We start from the raw sequence: 22,876 nt of genomic DNA, 5'->3' as shown, positions 1-22,876 counted from the left end.
TGGCCTGCCACCATCTGGCTCTGGAGAACCTTTGCATTGTGTTTTTGGGGGAGGCAGTTTTCTTTTTCCCAGCATTTCACTCTCCCACTTGACACTCCGGACACTGGATGCTAGTTATCTGTCTTTATCACTCCCCTCTCAGAAAGGTTTTGTCCTACAAGGGAATAATGGCAAAAAGGCTTAGAATATGGAGGAGGTTTCCCTTCCTACTGGTAGGTGCCACTTTCGGTAATTTATTCCTCAGGTCTGTCATAAAAATGGCATTGTCAGGGCCCTGGAAGAGTGGGGCATAAATGGCTGCATACATGTCTAGCTTTCTCAGCAATGCTTGTACTCTTTCAGTAATTTTCTAGGGGGCGGCAAAATCTCTTGGCATTTCTCCCTCTAATGGCCATGCATCTCAGCAGACATTAATGATCCATTCAATTGAGGTGTAATTGCCCTGCACTGGCCTCACTCCAAATAAGCATTGTATGATGGATGGGTGGATGATGACATTATTTATCTTTTCAGCCTCACTCCTTGACAAGACTACTCCATCAGCACCACTGGCTTTACTAGCCATCCTGCCATTGTTTTGATAGGATTCTGGAGAAAATGGCTTGTGATTTCATTCAGTTCTGCTGGGGTATATTCCTGGATGGAATATATTTGACTTGCTGGTGGAAAGTGTCCTTGAGATCCTGATGGCCTAGTCTGTTCTGCCTTATTCTCTATAAGCGTACAGGTTTGCAAAGATGCTTCCCCTCCCTCGAGTTAATTATTTCAAGTGGTTTATTAGACTTACTGTCACTTTCTAAAGGATTCCATGTCTTTGCATCACGGTTAGGAGCCATCACTATAGCCTGTATCTTCACTCTAAGGAACCTTTTCCCACACCTTTTTGTATACACTGTAGGCTAAAGTATTTAGCCTAGATTCCCCTTTTTCCACTTTCCCTGCCAGATCAGTTACTAGCAAAATTACAACTGATCTCATCTCTCATTCCAACTGCACCTCTTCCTCTAATTTACATACTCTGGCCTCAGCTTCTAACTGCTTTAGTAGCTACTCTAACTGCCCACAGCAAGGGCCATCCTACCTCAGCCACTAGCTGCTTCAACCCCTTGCTGGTTAACTGCAATTTCAGCCTTTTCAACAGGGACATGAGACCTGCCAGGGATTTTGGAGTATCACTGTTCTCCCAAAGTAGCGTGCAGCTGTCTAAGAGATGTGCAGTGGAGCCCCATGTTGACTCCTTATAGCCAGCCTAGGATTTCCCTAGTCAGTTTCTGTTTCCCCCAGCCCGTTTTTCTGTAATCCTACTGACTGCTAATTGTTTCATCCTGCTGAACCAGCAAACTGACTCACCATGGAAGAAAAAATAGGGGGAAGTCTGCCAGGCATGCCCCAAATGGCCCACAAAGGGGACCTATTGAGATTCTGAAAAAAGAATCCAGAGTGATGAGTCCTTAAACATTTATTAGAGCTGCAGCTACATAGTGATGGACAGTGAGACAGCAAGAAGTTCACTGGAGAATGTCTGCACCTATCTGTGGCAACTGCTCTTCAAGTGATAATATGGCTGGGGGACAAAGGTGCTGAATGCCAGGGGCTTGCATGCAAATTTTGCGAAAACATCTAGGTATGTGTTCTTTCCTAAAACAATATGCACTCAGAGTAGGCAGTGTTCAAAGTTATAGAAGCCAAAGCTTGGGATGCTACCAGGGAGTTACAAGGAGGAATGCCTGAGGAGAGGAGTAGGAATGAGGTCAATCCTTGATCAGGTAGGAGATCTACCTATATGTATCATATGCCAACTTAATTTCAGTAGCATACGCAGTCTCTGCTCTTATACCCTTCTCTTCCCCCTCTTTATGTTGTTTTTGTTCTTATATTTTGTGTCCATAATATAGATATTAGAGTATTTATAATTCAGTTGTAATATAACTCTTACAGGAAATAAAGAGTAGAATTACACAGTGAGGATAAAATGATACTGGGGTTTGCATTTATTGCATTTATTACCTTTATTGGAGGTCTTTATCTCTTTATAATGATCCAAACTCTATCAACTGTCATTTCCTTTCAATCTGAAGAATTCCCTTTAGTATTTCTTATAGGGTAGGTCTCTTGGTGATAAACTCTCTCTTTTTATTTATCCACGAATGCCTTAAACTCTTCCTCATTTTGAAGGGCAGTTTTGCCAAATATAGAATTCTTGACTGGCAGTTTTTCCCCTTTCAGTACCTTACATTATCATACCACTTTCTTCTCATTTCTTTAGTTTCTGAGGAGAAACAGCAATTAAACTTATTGAAGACCCCTTGTGTGTGATGAATTACTTCTCACTGCTTCCAGAATTCTTTCTTTATCTTTGGCATTTGATATTTTGATTATCATATGTCTTGGAGTAGGTTTATCTTGGATTTATCCAGTTTGAAGGTCATTGGGCTTCTTGATTGTGTCTATCCATGTCTGTTGTCAGATTTGGGAAATGTTAGGCCTTTATTTCTTCAAATAGTCTTTCTGTCCATTTTTTTGTTCTCTCCTTTTGGGATTCCCATAATATGTATATTGGTATGCTTCATGTTATATCACAGATACCGTAGACTTTGTTCATTTTTTCTTTCAGTCTTTTCTCTATCTGGTTTCAGACTGTATGATTTTGATTGTCCTATCTTCTAGGTTGCTAATTCTTTCTTCTGTCTGTTCAAATTGGCTATTGAACAGCTCTAGTATATTTTTAATCACTGTTACTTCTTTTCATGCCCCAAAGTTCTGCTATGTCCTTTTTTTTTTTTTTTTACTTTTTTAAAATGTTTTTATTGTGGAATATATATACAAAAAAAGCAATATTTTCAAAGTACATTTTAACAAGTAGTTACATAATAGATTTCAAAGTTTGATGTGGTTTCAGTCCCACATTTTCAGGTTTTTCTAGCTACTCCAAAAACACTAGAAGCTAGAAGAATAGCATTATAGTGGTTCAGCAGGCATACTCATTTGTTAAATCCTGTCTTCTGTTATGCCTCTTCCTTCTCCTTTGATCCTTCTCCCAGTCTACAGGGGTCTTTGGACAATGCCCATTCTAACTTTTTCATGTTGAAAAGGGGTGTCACAATATAGGACAGCACCATGGGGTTGACAAGGCTTTCAACTCAAGCTCTTGATGGACAAGCCTGAGGAGCAGGGTTCCAGCTCTGAAAAGGTTTTTTTTACTTTTTTTGTTACTTCTTAAATAGCTCACTAGATAGAACTGGAAGCACTCTCAGGAGTATATCAACTCTCCAGCCCCATGTCATAATCTTGTTCGCAGAGACCTTGATCGTTTCTGCCTCCCACAAGACATCACACTGGTCCATTATATTGATGATATCATGTTGATTGGACCAATATGACTCGAGTCCTCTTCTATCAGCTGGACAAATGTCCCTCTAATGGAGACTTTTCCTTGGTTCCTTAATATTGTTTCAGAGTTTTCTACTTTGAGGCCCACATTGGGTGCCAGATGCTGCTTCCAGAGCTACGACCACCGTCACCATCTTCAGTTCATCGCCGCTGCCTCGCGAACTGCCCGACACTACTCTTTCTGCATTCTCAAATTCTCTGCTATGTCCTTTTTAAAAATTTATGATTCTTCTATTTATTCACTGATTGTCTCTTGATTTCCTTTAGTTCTATGCCCAGTGTTTTCCTTTAGCTCATTGAACTTATTTAGGAGTTTTGTTTTAATGTCTTTGATTATTTGTTCCAATGTCTGTACTTCCACTGTTGTTTTAATTTGTCCTTTTGGATGAGCCATCTCTTACTGTTTCTTTGTATGAGCTGCATTCTTTTAATAATTTCTTGCCATTTGGTTATTTTGATTGCTAATTCTGGAAGTCAGTTTCTCCTTCTTGTCTTAGGGTTTAGAATAGATTGATTTGTGTTAAGGTTCTTTTTCAATGCTTAGCCCAGTTTATACTGAACTTTTAAACAGTCTGTGGTTAAAAGTTCTACTTTTCTCAATCCCTTTCTGAGCCTGTATCTCGCCTTGTGCATATGCAGTAACTTTCAAGAATACCTTAATTTGTGGGACTGTTTCCCCCTCCTCACCCCAGGAGAAGATTTCTTTTCCCCTGTTACTCCTCTGGGAGTTATTGGACTTGCTCTCTTTGTTTTTATACAGTTTTTCCTCCCAAGCAGCTTCAGGTTGCTCAGCTACCCTCCTGCACTCTAGAGCACCTTTTCACTTCAACTTTCAGCTTTGAGACAGCGCCATTCTGAACTCTCCCCTCTCCTTCTCTGAACAGCTTTTCTACCTCCAGAACTTCCAGGTTAGGGGATTCCTGATGCAGCGCTGAGTCTATCCTCCTTGGAGCCAAATGGGGTCAAATGACAAAACATGTGCAATTTTGTTTAGGTATACGAGTGGTTACTATCTGTTTGGTCTCTTCTTCTGAGGTTTTGATGATATGAATATTAAATATTTTATTATTCTCCCTAAAGTCCCTGAAGCCCTGTTAATTTCTTTGTAGTATCATTTTTCTCCAGATTGAATAATTTCTGTTGTTCCAAATTAAAGTTTATTGATTCTTTTCCTGTCTTATTCATTCTGCTATGATGTTATCATCCAGCAAGTTTATATTTTTGAGCTGTATTTTTTATTCTAGAAGTTCCATTTGTTTTTTATTTATATTCTTTAGTTTTCTGATATTTTATTTTTCATTAGTTTCAGATATATTTGTAATTGCATATTGAACCATTTTTAAATTGATGCTTTGAAATTCTTGTCTGATAATTTCAATTCTTATCTGATAATTTCAACATGTCATCTCAGTACTGGGGTCTATTGTATTTTCATATTCAATTTGTGATTTTCTTGTTCTTTTTATCATAAGTGATTTTCAATGTATTCTGAACATTTTGGGTAATTATAGTATAAGACTCTGCATCTTATTTAATATTATTTTTTTGTCAGTCACCCTGTATTGGTGTCAAATATAACCCAAGGCAGGAGTCCACATTTATCTCCAGCTTGGGCACCATTGATACCACCCTGGTGAAAATGGAGTACTGACTTGCAGTGCTTTGTGGTGTTGGGTGGTGATGTAAGTTCACTTCTCTGTTCAGCCATGTTGACACTGGGGTGGGGAGAGGCAGTGAGAAGAAAAGTGTCAACCAGCACTACCTTAGTAGGCCTTACTGTTTTTGGTGAGTATGGAAATTCAGCTCTCCACTGGGTATTGTATCACTCCTGCAAAATAGAACACCAGTATATTACCACCCTGCACTTGCTTATTGCTGCCTGGTTGGGGTAGATGTTCAGCTCCCTGTTGGGCCCCACTGACACTACTCTTGGTGTGGAAACTGGGATGCACTTAGCACTTCTTGTGCTCTCTTTTTCTGCCTCCTTGATTCCTCATGGAATCATAGGTCCAGCTCTCTCTTTAGTCCTTTAGACACTGTGGAGCAGAGCTGTTTTTCCTTTGGTGTTTGTTTGGAATAAGGGTAGGTAATATTTTAAAAGATTTTCTGTTCTACTTGGCTTCCCTTTTCCTGATCTTTTCTCTAGAAGGAATATGCTTTCCTTGGGGAAATATTTGTCTGCTCCAGTTGGTTTCAGGCTTTCCTGGTGCTCCATCTAAGATTAATGGGATCAAGAAAAGAAATCCAGGTAATTAATTGCCTGTTTTTCTCAAGTCCTGAGGTGTCTACCAAGTCTACCTTTTTCTTTTCACCTTGTAGAATCTTCTATATTACTGTATCATGTCTTGAGTTTTTAACTGTAAGAGGGAGGGCTAGCTGGAACTAGGGCTACTCTGTCTTGCCAGGACCATAAGTCCCCATTTAATGTATCAGGTTATATTTTTATCATTCAGTTTTGAGATTTTTAAAATATATGCTAGATACACCTTTTCATCAGATCTATGTTTCAAAAATAGTCTCCCAATCTTTTCCATGACTTTTAATTTTCTTTACAGTGTTCTTTTTGAAGCTTTGTTTCAATATAATTGACCTATGTTAAATTGCACATATTTAAAGTGCAATTTCATACACTTGCTATATGTATATACTTGTGAAGCAATCATCATAGTCATGATAATGAACATATAATTACCCCCCAAAAGTTTTCTTGTGTTCTTTTATAATCTTTCCTTCTCAAGCTTCTTTGCCCTCCAACCCCTCACCCCCCAGTCTCCTAGACAACTACTTGACTTATATGTCGCTAATATTAATTTTCCTTTTCTAGAATTTTATATAAATGGAATTATATGGCACATATTCTTACTTTATCTGCCTTATTTAACTCAGAAAAATTATTTTGTGATTCATTTATGTTATTGTGTGTTCCATTATTCATTCATTTTGATTGCTGAGTAGATTTCCTTTGTACAGATGTACCATATATTTATGCACTTACCTGCTGATGGAAATTTGAATCATCCATGTATAACTCTCTTTATCATTGTATACTCCTATTTCTCTTGACTAAGCATTGAGGGAATACATGAGTTATGTGGTAGTTATATGGTTAACTTTTGGAAGAAGTTTCCAAACTATTCTCAAAAGTGATTGTACCGTTTTTACGTACCCACTAACAATGTATGAGAGTTACATTTGCTTCAGATCCTCACTGACGCTTGGAATAGTCAGTTGATTTGTTTATTCATATATTTTAGTTTTAGCTATCCTAATAAGTGTATAGTGTTATATCACTGTGGTCTGTGTTTGCATTTTGCTAACATTTAATAATTTTGAGTATCTTTTCATAGCCTAATTTTATCTCCATCCATATTCTTTGATAAAGTGTCTTTTAATCTACCCTTTTTTCTTTAATTGTTTCTTTCTTTTTGCCAAATTTTGGGAGTACTTTACATATTTTGGATACAGGTCCTGTACCAAATATGTGATTTGAATATATTTTCTGTTAGCTTGTGGCTTGTCATTTCTTTCTTTTAACAGAATCATCAGAAGGGCAGTAGTTCTTAATTTTGATAACATCCAACTTATCTATTTTTAAATTTTATGATTCATGTTTTTAGATTATGTTTAACAAATCTTTGCCTAACTCAAGATCACAAAAAGGTTTTCTCTGATCTTTCTTCCTATAAATTCTCTACTTTTAGATTTTGCATTTAGGCTTACATTTTTGGATGGTGTCTATTGCTATGTCTGCATGTTCACTGACCTTTTTTTTTTAAATGTCTAATTTTCCATTAACCAAAACCATCTTGTGATAATGAAAGGAGTGTGAAAAACTATAGAGGCAGACTGTCTGGAGCAAAGGCCTGCCAAGTTTAAGCAAGTGGGAGAGGGAGGTCTGTCTCCTACAAAACAGAAGGGATAACCACATTCCTATAAATGGAAAATCCAAAACAACTAACAATTAAAAGTCTATGACAGGCAGAGACCCAGAAAGACAGTGAAAATCCTGTATGCTGTATCCACCTTGGGCATATATTCCTGATAGAAGGGCCGAGGCACAAGAAAATGTCTGTCTTATCACCAGCTAGTTACAAAGTCAAGAAACAGACATCCCAGATTTAACATTTTAAAATATTAAAATGTATGCTGTGCAACAAAAGAGTACAAGACACACAAAGAAATAGGACCTATACAGAGGAAGAGGAAAAATATCCAGAAAACACCATTAAAGAAGATGAGAATTTGGATGTATTGCACAAAGCCTTTAAAAAATGATCTTAAAAATGCTCACAGAGATGAAGGAAATTACAGAGAAAGAGCTGAAGGATATCAGGAAAACAATGAATGAGCAATTTGAGAGAAATTTTAAAAAAGAACAGACGGAACTGCTAGAGTTGAAGACCACAAAAACTGAAATGAAAAATGCCCAGAGGGTTTCAGGATCAAATTGGAGCTTTCAAAAGAAAGAATCAGTGAAGTTGAAGAAAAGACACTTGAACCAGGCTGAGGAGCAGCAAGTGAAAAGAATTATTAAAAGCAAAAATGCCCTAAAACACCTTTGGGACATCATCAGACTCACCAGTATATTTATTATGGGAATCCAAGAGGGAGAAGACAAAACTATGTTTCTGGGTTTACAATGTACAGAAATATAAGTGGTAACAAGTGCAAAGTAAATGTGGGTGAACGTAGGGATATAGGAGAAGTATATGTGCATGCTATTGAAGTTAAATTGGTATCAAACCAAATATGATTGTTATATTTTAACGGCATTGTAACCACAAGAAAAGAGATAAAAATAAATCCAAGTAGAACAGAAAAGGCACTCAATATACAAGCACAAAAAAGCAAATAAATATAAAATAGGCATTAACAGAAGTGAAGGCCTAAAAGGTTTAAGACTTACAAAGGCTAAATAGCAAGATGGCAGAAAAAAAGTCTTATATCAGTGGTAACTTTAAATGTAAATGGTTTAAGCTCTCTAGTCAAAAGGCAGAAAGGATAAAAAGTATGGCCCTACTATATGCTTTCTGCAAGAGATTCATCCGTAAATTAAAGATACAAGTAGACTGAGGGTAAAAGGATGGGAAAATCTATACCATGCAAGTAGTAACCAAAAGAGAGCTGGGATGGCCTTACTGACATCAGATATAATAAAATTCAAGTCAAAAACAGTTATGCTTAATGCCTGGATATATCCCAGAGTATATTAAGCAGATAAATAAAAAATATTGGCAAGGTCCCTTGAAGGATAGGAGAAACAATATGAAACTATTAAACTATACCACCAGGGAAACCTTGGATACAGTGTCAAACAGGGACACCCAAATCAATAGGCCAAACCCTTGATCTTGAGGCTTACTCTTGTGAAGCAAAGTATGTGGTGGAGAAGCTTAGCCTACCTATAGGTATATTTAAGAGTCACCTCCAGAGGACCACTTTTGTTGCTCAGATGTGGCTCCTGTCTCTCTCTATGCTCAACTCTGCAAGTGAAACCATTGCCTTCACTCCTACATGTGACATGACATCCAGGGATGAAAGTTTCCCTGGAGCCATGGGAGATGACCCTGAGGGATGAGTGTAGCCCTGGTACTGTGGGATCAAGAATGCTGTCCTCACCAAAAGGGGGGAAAGAAGTATAACAAATAAGATATTAGTGGCTGAGAGAATGTGAATAGAGTCGAGAGGCTGCTCTGGAGGTTGCTTTTACGCAAACTTCAGTTAGACATTGCTACCTATCATAACTTGCCAAACTGCAACCAAAACCGTTCCTGCCAATCCTAAAGAACACCTAGGGCAATATATAAGATTCCACAAAGGTGCCTTGCACTAGGGTAATTTTCCAGAAACCTACAACCTCCAGATGGATCCCTGGACCAGTTAAGTCCTGAAATGCAGAGGGGCCAGCCTTTCCAGAACATCAACTAGTTCCATCCCCCATCCCATATTATTGACAGCCCCTTCCAACATGAAAAAGTTAGAATGGACATAGCTCAATTACCCATTAAGAGTGAAAGAAAGATCAAATGCGATAGAGCAGTTGTACAGAGAAGGTAGTCATTTAGAAAATGAGTATGAGTACTGAATCAGTATATTGATATCTCTTTTAGTCTTCAGTACCTTAGAGCAGCTAGAAATAAAAACCTAAAATTGAGAACTTGTAACCCAGACCAAACTCTGAAATCTGTTCTACAACTAACTGTTGCAATGTACTTAAAAATTTATTGCATTTTTGTATATATGTTATTTTTCATACAAAAGAAAATAAAAAGAGAAGGAAGAGTATAATAGAGAAGATAGGATTTAACAAATGACTGTAACTGCTGAATCAATATATTGATATTTCTTTTGGTTCCCAGTGTCTTGGAGCAGCTAGAAGAAAAAATGATAAATTGTGAAACTGTAACCCATACCAAAGTTTAAAATCTTTTGTATAACTACTTGTTAAAATGTAATTGGAAATTTATTGCTTTTTTGTATATACGTTATTCTTCACAATAAAAAATGTTAAAAAACAGTTATGCATAACAAAGATGGTCATTATATATTGATAAAGGGCACAATTCAACAGGAAGTTGTAAAAATAGTAAATATATATGTACCTAACGGCAGAGCCCGAAAATATATGAAGCTAATATTGACAGATTTGAAGGGTGATATTAATGGTCTATATTAATAGTAGGAGACTTTAATACACTACACTCAATAATGGGTAGAACACTAATGAGAAGATCAAGAAGGAAGTGTGAGACTTGATTGAAACTCGAAACCAACTAGACCTAACAGACATATATAGAGCACTTCACCTAATAGCAGCAGAATGCATATTCTTCTTGAGTGCACATGGATCATTCTCCAGAATAGACTATATGTTGGATCACAAAACAAGTCCCAATAAATTAAAAAATATTGGTATTATACAATGTGTATTCTCTGAGCACAAGTGAATGAAACTAGAAATCAGTAACAGAGGACAAATGGAAAATTCACAAATATATAGAAATTAAACAACATATTCTTGTACAAACACTGAGTTAAAGAGAAAAAGAAATGAAATTAGGAAATATATTGAGGTTAATGAAAATAAAAATACAGCATACCCCAAATTATGGGATGCAGCCAAAGGGAGGGAGTGTTGAGAGAGAAATTTATAGCTATAAATGCTTACGCTAAAAAAGAAGACTTCAAATCAGAGACCTAACCTCAAAACTAGAAGAACTAGAAAAAGAAGAGCAAACTATAACCAAAGTGAGAAGGAAGGAGATAGCAAAGATTAAAAAAAAAAAGAGAAATGACATAGAAAAACAAAGAAACAAGCAAAAACTAACAGGGAAAATAAAAGCAAAAGTTGGTTCTTTGAAAAGGTCAATTAAAATTGACAAACCATTAGCTAGACTGAGAAAGGAAAGAAGAGAGAGGATACAAATAACTAATTTCAGAAATGAAAGAACAACATGACTATACCGACTCCACTGAAATAAAAAAGATAAGAGAATACTGTGAACAACTGTATGACAGTAAATTAAAAGAGGGGATAACCTGGATGAAATGGACAAATTCTCAGAAACAGGCAAACTACTATATTGACAGAAGAAGAAATAGAGGACCTCCACAAACCAATTACCAGTGAAGAGATGGAATCGGTTATCAAAAATCTTTCAACAAAGAAAAGCCCAGGACCAGATGGCTTCACAGGGGATTTCTACCAAACATTCCAAGAAGATTTAACTCTAACTCTGCTCAGACTCTTCCAAAAATTGAAGAAGGAGACACTCAGAATTATTTGTAGTAATTCATTCTACAAGGCCAATAGCACCTTTATACCAAAGCCAGATAAAGATACCTGTGGTAGTTTGGTGCTGTTATGTTCCCCAGAAGAGGCCATGTTTTTTTAATTCATTCTTGTGGATACAAAATTATTGCGGGTAGGACCTTTTGATTAGGTTGTTTCAATTGGAATGTGACCCACCCAGTTCAAGGTTGGTCTTATTCCTTTACTGAAGTCCTTTATGAGAGGATAAAAAGCAGAAACACCAGGACAGAGTGCAGAGAGAGAAATGCCCCAGAAATGCTAACAAAGGACCCACAGATGCTCAGAGAAAATGAGTCTGAAACCAGGAGCTGAAAGCAGTGAATCCTGGGAGCAAAGGACCAACAGACAGCAGCCATGTGCCTTCCCATGTGACAGAGGTACCTTGGACACCATTGGCCTTTCTTCAGAGAAACTATCATTCTGTTGGTGCCTTAATTTGGTTGTATTCATGGCCTTATAGATGTAAATTTATAAACTAATAAATCCCATTGTAAAAGCCAACCTGTTTCTGGTATATTGCATTTCTGAAAGCTTTAGCAAATTGAAACAATACCACAAGAAAGGAGAACTACAAACCATTCTCTTGTTATAAATATAGATGTAAAAATCCTCAACAAAATATTAGTAAACCAAATCCAATAGCATATTAAAATAATTATATACCATGTTTAAATGGGATTTGTCCCTTGTACGGAAGGGTGGTTCAACATAAAATTAATTAATATAATACACTACATCTATAGAATGAAGGGATAAAAACCAAATGATCTAAATTGATACAGAAAAGACACTTGGGAAAATACAGCACCTCTTCTTGATAAAAACACTTAGAACACTAGGAATAAAAGGCAACTTCTTCAGCATGATGAAGGATATATATGAAAAGCCCCTAGCTCACGTTTAATAGTGAAAGACTGAAAGATTTCATATCAAGATCTGGAACAAGACAAGGATGCCCACTATCACCACTATTATTCAACACTGTACCGGAAGTTCTATGCAGAACACTTAGGGAAGAAAAAGAAGTAATTAGAAAGGAAGAAATGAAATTTTCCATATTTGAAAATGGTATAATCTTATATACAGAAAATCCTGAAAATCCACAAAAGAGTCTTTAGAGTTAATGAATTCAGCAGAGTACCAGGGTATGAGAACCAGATCCCAAAAATAGTGTTTCTATACACAAGCAGTGAACAATCAGAAGAAGAAATCAAGAAAAAAAATTCTATTCACAATAACAACAACAAAAAAATCAAATAACTAGAAATGAATTCAGTCAAGGATGTAAAAGACTTATAAACAGAAATCTACAAAACAGTATGAAAAGAAACAAAAGAAGATCTAGATCAATGGGAGGACATTATGTGTTCATGGATTGGAAGACTAAATATCATTAAGGTGATGTGCTGGTTTGAAACTGTTGTGTACCCCTGAAAAGTCATGTTCTTTAATCCTCATTTATTATTGTTGGGTGAGATGTTTTTGATTAAGTTGTTTCCCTGGAGATGTAACTCACCCAGTTGTGGGTGGGATCTTTTGATTAGCTGGTTACCATGGAGATGTGTCTCTACCCATTCAAGGTGGGTCACTTACTGGAGTCCTTTAAGAAGGAACTATTTTGACAAAAGCTTTAGAATCCACAGAGCCAACAGAGCCTGCACAGCAAAAGACCTTTAGAGATGAGGAAAGATAATGCCCCCAGGGAAACCTCATGAAATGAGAGGCTTGGAGAGAAAACTAGCAGACGTCATCATGTGTCTTCCCAGCTGGCAGAGGTGTCTGGAAGCCCAAGACCCCGACAGATGCCAGCCACATGCATTCCTAGCTAAAAGCGGTGTTCTGGACGGCGTCAGTCTTTCTTGAGTGAAGATAACCTCTTGGTGCCTTAATTTGAATATTTTCATGGCCTTAGAACTGTAAACATGCAGCTTAATAAATTCCTTTTAAAAAATAATTCCATTTCTGGTATACTGCATTCTGGTAGTTTAAGCAAACCAATACAGATGCAATCCTACCCAAAGCAATTTATAGAGTCAATACAATCCTAATCACAAAACCACAATAATTAAAAAAAACAGCATGATACTGGCACATGGACAGACCCATAGACCAGTGGAATCAAACTGAGAACTCAGAAACCAACTCTCACATTTAAGGCCAGCTGATTTTTGACAAGGGACAAGGACCATTAAATTAGGAAAGAATAGTATCTTCTATGAATGATGCTGAGATAGCCGGATCTTGATTTGGATGAAAAAGAGGGTGGCAGTTGTGGCTCAGTGGCAGAATTATTGCCTGCCATGCCAGGGACCCAGGTTTGATTCCTGGTGCCTGCCCATGTTAAAAAAAAAGAAAGATAGAAGAACCCCTCCCTCACAACATATGCAAAAATCAACTCAAAATGGATCAAAGACCTAAATATAAAAGCAACAGCATCAAAATCCTAGAAGACAATCTAGGGAAATATCTCCAGAACCTTGTATTAGCTGTGGTTTCTTAAATTTTACACTCAAAGCACAAGAAAACAAAAGAAAAGCAAATAAATGGGACCATGTAAAAATTTTAAAAAATATGTGCCACCAAGTACTTCATCATGAAAGCAAAAACAGCAACCTATACAATGGGAGAAAATATTTGGAAACCACATATCTGGTAATTGTTAATAACCAGAATACATAAAGAAATCCTTCAACTTAACAACAAAAAGAGAAATAACCCAAGTAGAAAAGAACAAAAGACTTGAATAGGCATCTCTCTCCAGAGAAGTTATATACATGGCCAGAAAGCACCTGAAAATATGCTCAGCATCAGTAACCATCAGGAAATTACCAATGAAAACTACAATGAAATATCATTTCTCAACCATTAGAATGGCTGCTATTAAAAATGTAGACAGTAACAAGTATTGGAGATGATATAGATGAATAGGAACACTCATTCATTGTTGATGGCAATATAAATGGTACAGCTGTTGTAGGAGGCAAGTTTGACGCCTCCTAAGAAACTAAGTGTAGAACTACAATATGACCTGGCAATCTCACTAATAAGTATATACCTAAAGTAACTGAAAGCAGGTTCTTGAATATATTTGCACATTGATGTTCATGGCATTATTCACAATTGCCAAAAGATAAGCAATCCAAGTGTCTATCAATTATTGAATGGACAACATGATAGAATATTATTCAGCTCTAAGAAGGAATGAAGTCCTAATGCATGTACCAATATGAATGAACCTTGAAGATATCATGTGTCATGAAATAAGACAGAAACAAAGTACATATTTTGATTTCACTGATTTGAAACAATTAGAATAAATAAACTCATAAAAACAGGAGCTAGAATATAGGTACCAGGAGATGAAATGGGGATAAGAAATGGGAAATTAAGGCTTAAAATATACTGGGTTCTTGGGTGGTGCAATGGTGGCTCAGCAGGTATAATTCTCGCCTGCCATGCCAGAGACCTGGGTTTAATTCCCGGTGCCTGCCCATGTAAAAAATATATATATATATACACACACACACATACACACACTAGTTTTTTGTTCGGAATGATAGAAATGTTTTAGTAATGGATGATAGTGATGGTAGCACAACATTATGAATACAAACACCAGTGCTGAATTACACACACACACACACACATGCACACGTATATGTAAATATCTGAAAATGATTAAAATGTTAGATTCAATATGTGGTAATAGTATAAAAAATTTAAAAATCAGTAGAACTACACTGTACAAACTATGAACCTTAGTTTAAACTGTGGACTTTAATAGTGCAATTATAAAACTGGGTTATCATCAATTGTAACAAATGTTTTGCACCAAGACAAGGTATTGGTGGTAGGTGGTGCATAAGAATCCTGCCTGTATTTTATGCATAACTGTTCTGTAGACCCACAGCTTCTCTAATAAAGAAAAAATATTAGAATAAAAGAATAAAGTTGCTAGGCATATAGTCATGGAAATAATTTTGAGGAATATGCTTTCAGTTTTCTTGGTTACATATATAGGAGTGGTAATTGTTATGTCATAGGATATGATTATGTTATAAATTATAAGAAACTGGTTGAATTATTTTGTATCACAAATGTGTGGGAGTTCAGGTTATTCTATATCTTTGCCAACATTTGGCAGTAATTATCTTTTGCTTTTTAACTTTTAGTCATTCTGATGGTTGTGTTATATTGTATCTTGTAATTTTAGTTTTTATTTCCCTGATGACTATTTGTACTGTTTACTCTCTTTCAGACGGTTCGGCATGGCTTTCCTTATCAGCCCACAGCATTAGCCTTTGATCCTGTTCAGAAAATCTTGGCTCTTGGGACGAGAACAGGTGCAATACGAATGTATCCTTAATTTTTGGTTCATTATTCTACATATTTATTTCAACTGTATCTCCTTCAGGTAAGGGAAATATTTATAACCAAGTAAAGTTTGTTGTTTCTTTAGAAATGGGTAATGTGAATGCTCACATTGTCAAATTTATTGGCATACTTTTAATATCTGTGAGATCAGTATGTTGCCCCCTCTTTCATTATTGATAGTTTTTTTCTTTATCCTGATCAGTCTGGCTAGAAGCTTATCAAATATATTGATTTTTTTCAAAGAACCAAATTTGGTTTCATTAATTTTATGCACTGTTTTTCAATGTACTATTTCATTGATATATACTCTAATTTTTTAAATTTCCTTTCTTTTGCTTACTTTGGGTTAAATTTGTCTTCTTTTACTAGCTGAGGCATTGATTTAAGACCTGTCTTCTTTTCTAATATATGCCTATACTAGTATAAATTTCCCCCTAAATTCTGCTTGTGTTATCCCCAATTTTTTAACATTTTTAATTGTGAAATATAACATATATACAAAAAAATGATAAATTTCAAAGTTATTTTAATGGGTAGTTTTAGAAAAAATTTCAAAGTATGGCATAGGTTAAAATTCCACCACTTGAGATGTTTCTTCTAGCAGCTGCTCTAAGACACTGAAGACTAAAAAGAAGTATCAATATAATGATTCAGCAGTCATACCCTTTTGTTAAATATTTTCTTCTCTGATACAACTCCTCCTTTGATCCTTCTCTCACTCTTTAGGGATATTTGGTCAATGGCCATTCTAACTTCTTCATGTTGAAAAGGGGTATTGACTTATTATTATGGGGTGGGGGATGCAACTGCTTGATGTTCTTGGAGAGACTAGTAACTCTAGGTTTCAGGGCTTATCTGGCCTAGGAACCATCTGGAGGTTATAGTTTTCTGAAAAATAAATGTAGTGAGTGAAACTTTATAGAGTCTCAGAGTCCTGGGTATCCTTTAGTGTTTATAGGAATACTGCTGGTTGGGGTTTGCCATATCATGACAATTAGCAATATCTAGCTGAAGCTTGCATAGTATTCTCCAGAATAGTCTCTCAACTCTATTTGAACTCTTTTAGCCCCCTGATACCTCATTTTGCTATGTTTCTTTCCCCTTTTTGATTAGGAAGGCATTGTCAATGCCGTGATGCCAGGGGCAGGCTCATACCTGGGAGTCGTCCCAATTTGCCAGGGAGATTCATATCCCTGCACATCATGTCCTATGTTGGAGGGGAGGGTAATGAGCTTACTTTCAGAGTTGGGCTTAGAGGGAGAGAGAAAGAGTCCACATCTGAGCAACAAAAGAGGTTCTCTGACAGTAACTCTTAGACATTATTTTAGGTATGCTTAGCTTCTCCATTACTGATAAGAGTTTCATAAGAGCAAACCTCAGGATCGAGGGCTCAACTTATTAACTTGGGAGTCCCTAATGTTGAGAGAATATCAGGGATCTCCCAGTATCAGGGATTTCCCAGGACAGGTAAATAGTTCCGTATTTTTTCTCCAGTTCCTCAAGGGACTTTGTCAATACTTTTTAATTATCTTCCCAACATACTCTGGAGTGTATCTAGGCATTACATTATATACAGAATGGCAAGCCTCATTCCCAATTCTAGTTTCCATGTGATTAGGTTTACTGAACTGGTCAGGTAGGTTAAGTTAGTTGTGTGCTGCAGAAAATTTAGGTTTTAGAAAAAATAACCCTCTCTCCCTTTGGTCTCATATAGTTGGTAAAGTTCTAAAATGTAAACAGTATCAACCATTACCCTCTATTCTGATTTATCTTAGTCCCAACCAGATTGCCTTTGTTCTTATCTCTAATGGAAACCTGATCTCTTTTTTGGCTTTTTTTAAAAACAGTTTTTGTATGTAGGAACACTGACTTTCTGAGCTGCAAAACTCCATCTCTGAGTCTTAGGTGTCACACAGGTACCCAAAGTTCCAGGAAAATCCTAGGTTATACTCATATAGCACAGCATCTCAGAATTTGAAGTATCACTTAAAGCTCAAAAATAAATGTGATTGTGTAAGAGCTTACAATCTAGGCCCCAATTTTCTTATAAGTATTTTCTAAAAGTAACCATATAATATTTGTCCTTTTGCTTCTGGCTTATTTTGCTCAACATAATGTCCTCATGGTTGATTCACTTTGTTGCATGCTCATGACTTCATTCCTTTCTGTAGCAGCACAATATTCATCATATGTATATACCACAGTTCGCCCTTCTGCTTCTCAGTCAATGTACCCTTCAGCCATCTCCATCCATTTGGTATCACGAATAATGTTGCCATAAACATCAGTATGTAAATGTCTATTCAAGTCCTTGCTTTCAGTTCTTTCAAGTATATTCCCTTTAACAGGATTGCTTAATCATATGGCAACCCAATATTTAGCCTCCTGTGTATCCAGTACATTATCCTCAGGAGGTACTGCCCCATTATGCCATACTACCAACATAGAATCCACATTTTCTCTAGAGCTTGAATCTTTCTGTTTATTAATTTATTTTGAATCTTCAGATTTTGAGAGGTATTCATATAGCATATATTCTATCCAAAATAAACAGTGTTTCAAAGTATCCTCACTTATTTTTATGATCATCATTCTTAATTATAGACAATTTTCATTGCTCCAAAGAGAGAAATAACAGACACACCCATTCCAAAGAAAAATCCAAAATTCCCCTTAACTCTACCCCCCACCCCCAATTATTTACCCCTAGTGTTGTTGTGGTACTAGTGATATATTCCTGTTAAATATATACCACAGCATATAATAAGTAGTTTTTCCCATATACTCTTCTATTATTAACTCTTTGTACAAGTGTCATATTTCTGAAGTAGTTTATGTAAGAACTTATTTTTATTTGTAGTGATAATCAGTGAGATACATGGCTCTAAACAACCCCGTTCAATCATATTCACCTTCAATATGGCGCTATTATTCATAAACCCACCAATGAACTACCATCACCTCTATCCATTCCCATAACTTTAGGTTCAATCTCATTAACTAGTCTGTACATATTAGGTAACTATTCCCCATTCCCTAGCTCCTGTTTATCTCTTGGTCCTCTATTTCCTATATTTTAAGACTCTTGAGTTTACATTTTCGAGGGGGTTCATATTAGTGAAATCATGCAGTATCTATCCTTTTGTGTCTGGCTTATTTCACTCAGCATTATGTCCTCAAGATTTATCTGTGTTGCCGTATGTTTCAGGACCTCATTTCTTCTTAATTCTGCATACTATTCTATTGTGTGTATATATACCACATTTTGTTTCTTCACTCATCTGTTTATGAACACTTTGATTGTTTCCACCTTTTGGCAATTGTGAATAATGCCACTTATGAACATCAATGTGCAAATGTCTGCTTGTGACACTGCTTTCAGCTCTTCTGGATTTATGCTGGGTGGGTTGTCCTCTCAGGTCTGCTTCTCCATGACTAAGTCAACTGGCTGGGCCAGAACCAGGTGCAAAGCCAGTCAAGGCTGCAGGTCTTCATGGGTACTGAAAGCTGTCATCCCTGGGATTGGGTATTGGGCAGTGTGTGCCTCAATGGAGAATCTGCTTGTAGCCATGATGGGGCTGGTGGTCCCCAGGTTCCCTCATGGAATGATCTTGGGGTGTGACACTGAGTATTTCAAGTTTCTCTTCCCACTCCCAGCCCAGGAGTGCCTCGCAGTGTGGAGTGGCTCACTCCTGCCTCCCTATCCCTCCTCCACTGTGCCCATGGATGCCATGAGTGTTCTACGTCTCCATTGTGAAAGGATAAAAGCAGCAGGACCCAGGGAGTCTCATTCATTGGCCTGTGATCAGATCAGATCAGTTCTGTGTCCCCACCTCCTCCTGAGGGGAGGGTCCCCTGGTTTCAGCCAAAACCAGATACCCACAGCACTCTGCCTCAGGAGTGGAGGGTAGGCACTGGGTCCTGACTGCAAGATCTCTCTGTGTAAGTATACCAAATCTGCTGGTTTCAGGGTTCCCTGTGGAAATTCCTGGCAACGGAGCTGGGAGGAAAGCTCTCTCAAGCTGATATGGAGGTGGAAATGTGGGAGCACGGCACTCCTTTGAATCCCATTTGTATGTTGCAGCCTGCCCCAGGTGTGGGTAAACTCATCCTATCCTCTCAGTTGTAATTTCCCTGCCTTTTTCATCCATGTCCTCCCTATAAACCTAGAAGTCCCTCTCTGGTCATTTATACCCTGTTTCAGTTGTTTTACTGTCACTTCTCTATCTGTTGCACAGAGTAAGGGTGAACTCAGCGTATCTTACTCCGCCATCTTCCAGGAAGAAATTCAAAATTTTTCAAGTTAAGTTTTTCATTTTGAGATAATTGTAGATTCACATGTATTCCTAAGAAATAATACAGAGAGATTTCATGTATCCTTTATCCATTTTCCCCCAATGGTAGCATATTATTAAACTATGGTACACTAACACTACCATGATATTGATATTTTAATAGTCAAGATAGAGTTCTGTCACCACAGTGATTCCTCATTTTGTCCTCTTTTATCCATACTCCATCTTTCCATCTTTATTATCCCCATCCCTGACTCCCAACAAGCACTAAGCTATTCTCCAATTTAATAATTTTGCCATTTAAAGAATGTTGTGTAAATGAAATAATATAATATGTAACCTTTTAGGGTTGATTATCTTAAACATAATTTTCTGGAGACTCACCCAAGTTGTTGCATGTATCTGTAGTTCATTCTTTTTGGTTGCTGAGTAGTATTCCATGGTATGTGGTACAGCAGTCATTCACCTGTTGAAGACATTGGGTTGTTTCCAATTTTGGGCTAATGTGACTAAAATAGCTATGTGTCTATTATGTCTAATATGACTAAAATTTGTGTGCATGCTTTTGTGTGAACATACATTTTCATTTGTCTGGGATAAATGCCCAGGAGTGCAATTGGTGATGGGGGTTGCATAACGTAGTTGTATGCTTAGTTTTATAAGAAACAGACTGTTTTCCATACAGTCTATAGTATTTTACATTTTCTTTGCACAGTGTATGAATGATCTTGTTTCTCCTTGTTGTCACAACTTTTTATTGCCATTGTTTTTATTTGAGATATTCTGAGAATTGTATAGTGATATCTTATTGCGGTTTAATTTGCATTTCCCTTGTGTTTAATTATGAACATATTTTCATGTGCTTATTTGCCATCTGTATTTTCTCTTTGTTGAAATGTCTGCGCATGTCTTTTTCCTCTTTTCTATTTGTATTTATTTTTATTGTTGAGTTTTGAGACTTAGAATATATTCTACATATATATCCTTTATTGGATGTAGTCTGAAATTATTTTCTCTCAGTCTTTACCATATCTTCTTATGTGGCTTTATACAGAGTCCATTTGATTAGTTTTCATTTTGTAGATTGTACTTTTGGGATCACCTCTGCTAATTCTTTGCATAGGACTGAATCTTGGCCATTTTCCTCTATGATAATTTATAAAAATATTATAATTTTACATTTAAGTTCCAATTTTGTTGTGAATTTACTTTTCATTTGTACTGTCTTTGTTTGCTTCTGGTATAGGGTAATACTAGCTTCATAAAATGAATTCAAGTGATTCCTATTCTTTTGTTTTCTGGGAGAAATTGTGTAACATTGCTATTAATTTTTCTTTAAATATATGGTAGAATTATCTAGTGAAACCACCTGGGACTGGAGAGTATCATATAGAAGCTTTAAAAATTTTTTTAAATTAGTGTAGTTTTAAAGAATATGTAAAGAATACATGTAAAGAATACAGTGCTTCTATCTGCCTTCCCCACTAATAGTACTTTACATTAGTGTGGTACTTTTGTTACAATTGGTGAAAGAATGTTATAATTGTACTATTAACTGTAGTCCATAGTTTATATAGTAGTGTGTATTTCCTCCCCATATACCTCCCTATTAACACCTTGCATTAGTGTAGTATATTTATTATAATTCATGAAAGAGCAATAGGGTTCCCATGTTGTACCATCTTATGTTTCATCTTTTAATTTTTATTCTAGTTAACATATATACAACCTAATATTTCCCCTTTTAGCCACATTTACAAATATAATTCAGTGCTGTTAATTACACTCACAGCTTTGTACAACCATCATCCATGCTGTCATATTAACCAGAACTTCATTTTTTAAATGATGAATAATAGTCTATTGTGTGTGTGTGTACATGTACATATCAGATTTTGCTTATCCATTCATCAGTTGATACACCCTTGTGTTGATTCCGTTTTTTTGGCAATTGTGAATAATTTCCAAATTATTGGCAAATATTTGCCAAATGTGAACATTATTTGCAAATATCTATACAGGAGATTTTAAATTACAAATTATATTTTATATAAATTTTATATTATATATAAATATATAATATATAAAACAAAATAGCATATATATAACAAAATAGCATATATTATATATAAAAATATTACATTTTATAAAACTATACCAATTGTCTCTTTCTTCTTGGCTAAGTTTTGTGCTTTGTGATTTTTCAAGGAAATGCTCCATTATTCTTAAATAGACTAATTTATTAATGTTAAATTTTCACAGTATTACTTTGTTACCCTTTTAGTGGCTGCAGGGTTTCTGTGACATATTTCTTTTATTGTTATACTGGTAATTTGTGTGTATTTTTTTTCCTTTTATTTTTATCATGCTTATTAGTGGTTTATCATTTTTATTTGGTTTTCTGATGAACCAGTTTTTTGTTTCATTGGTTTTTCTCTATTGTCTAGTTTTTAATTTTTTAAAATTATGTTCTTAATTTCCTTCATTCCCTTTGTTTTCATTTTATTTTGCTCTTTTATGATAGTTTCTTGAGGTAATAACTTGGATTTTTAATTTGATACATTTCCTATTTTCTCATAAATTTAGAGAAATTAATTTCCCTCTGAGCAGTGATTTAATGGGTCCTATATATTTTGATAGGATGCATGTTCATTTTCATTCAGTTCCATATTTAAAAAATTTCTCCTAACACTTCCATGACCCATTTATTATTTGCAAGTGTTTTTTTGTTTTGTTTTTTGCAAACAATGCTAGGATGCTTGTATGAAGAAAAGTATCACCACAAACTCATGTGTTGCATTTTACTAAAAGTAAACAACAAGATAGGATGAAATAATATTTAAAAAAAAATCCTTCTAACAGAGACTGAGGATATTTTCAAAACGTAAGTATATGTATTTTCCCTTTCTAATATGATAATATATATACACACACAAAAATTGTCATTTTAAGTGTATGATACTGTGGTATTAATCACTTTTACAATGTTGTGCTACCATCCACA

The 22,876-nt window shown here is 36.0% G+C and overlaps 1 protein-coding gene across 3 annotated transcripts in view; it reads left to right on the top strand.

Moving 5' to 3' along the window:
• The window catches only part of STXBP5L (syntaxin binding protein 5L), a 437,423-nt gene that overhangs the window by 55,922 nt on the left and 358,625 nt on the right, over window positions 1-22,876 (top strand). For all 3 annotated transcript variants that reach the window (XM_077118203.1, XM_077118202.1, XM_077118204.1), the window contains exon 3: window positions 15,462-15,559. In XM_077118203.1, the coding sequence (XP_076974318.1) occupies window positions 15,462-15,559 (98 nt within the window). The remainder of the gene's footprint in view (window positions 1-15,461; window positions 15,560-22,876) is intronic.

Source organism: Tamandua tetradactyla, chromosome 10 (genome assembly GCF_023851605.1).
Source record: "Tamandua tetradactyla isolate mTamTet1 chromosome 10, mTamTet1.pri, whole genome shotgun sequence".
NCBI lineage: Eukaryota > Metazoa > Chordata > Mammalia > Pilosa > Myrmecophagidae > Tamandua > Tamandua tetradactyla.
This window is presented reverse-complemented; position numbering and strand designations above follow the sequence as displayed.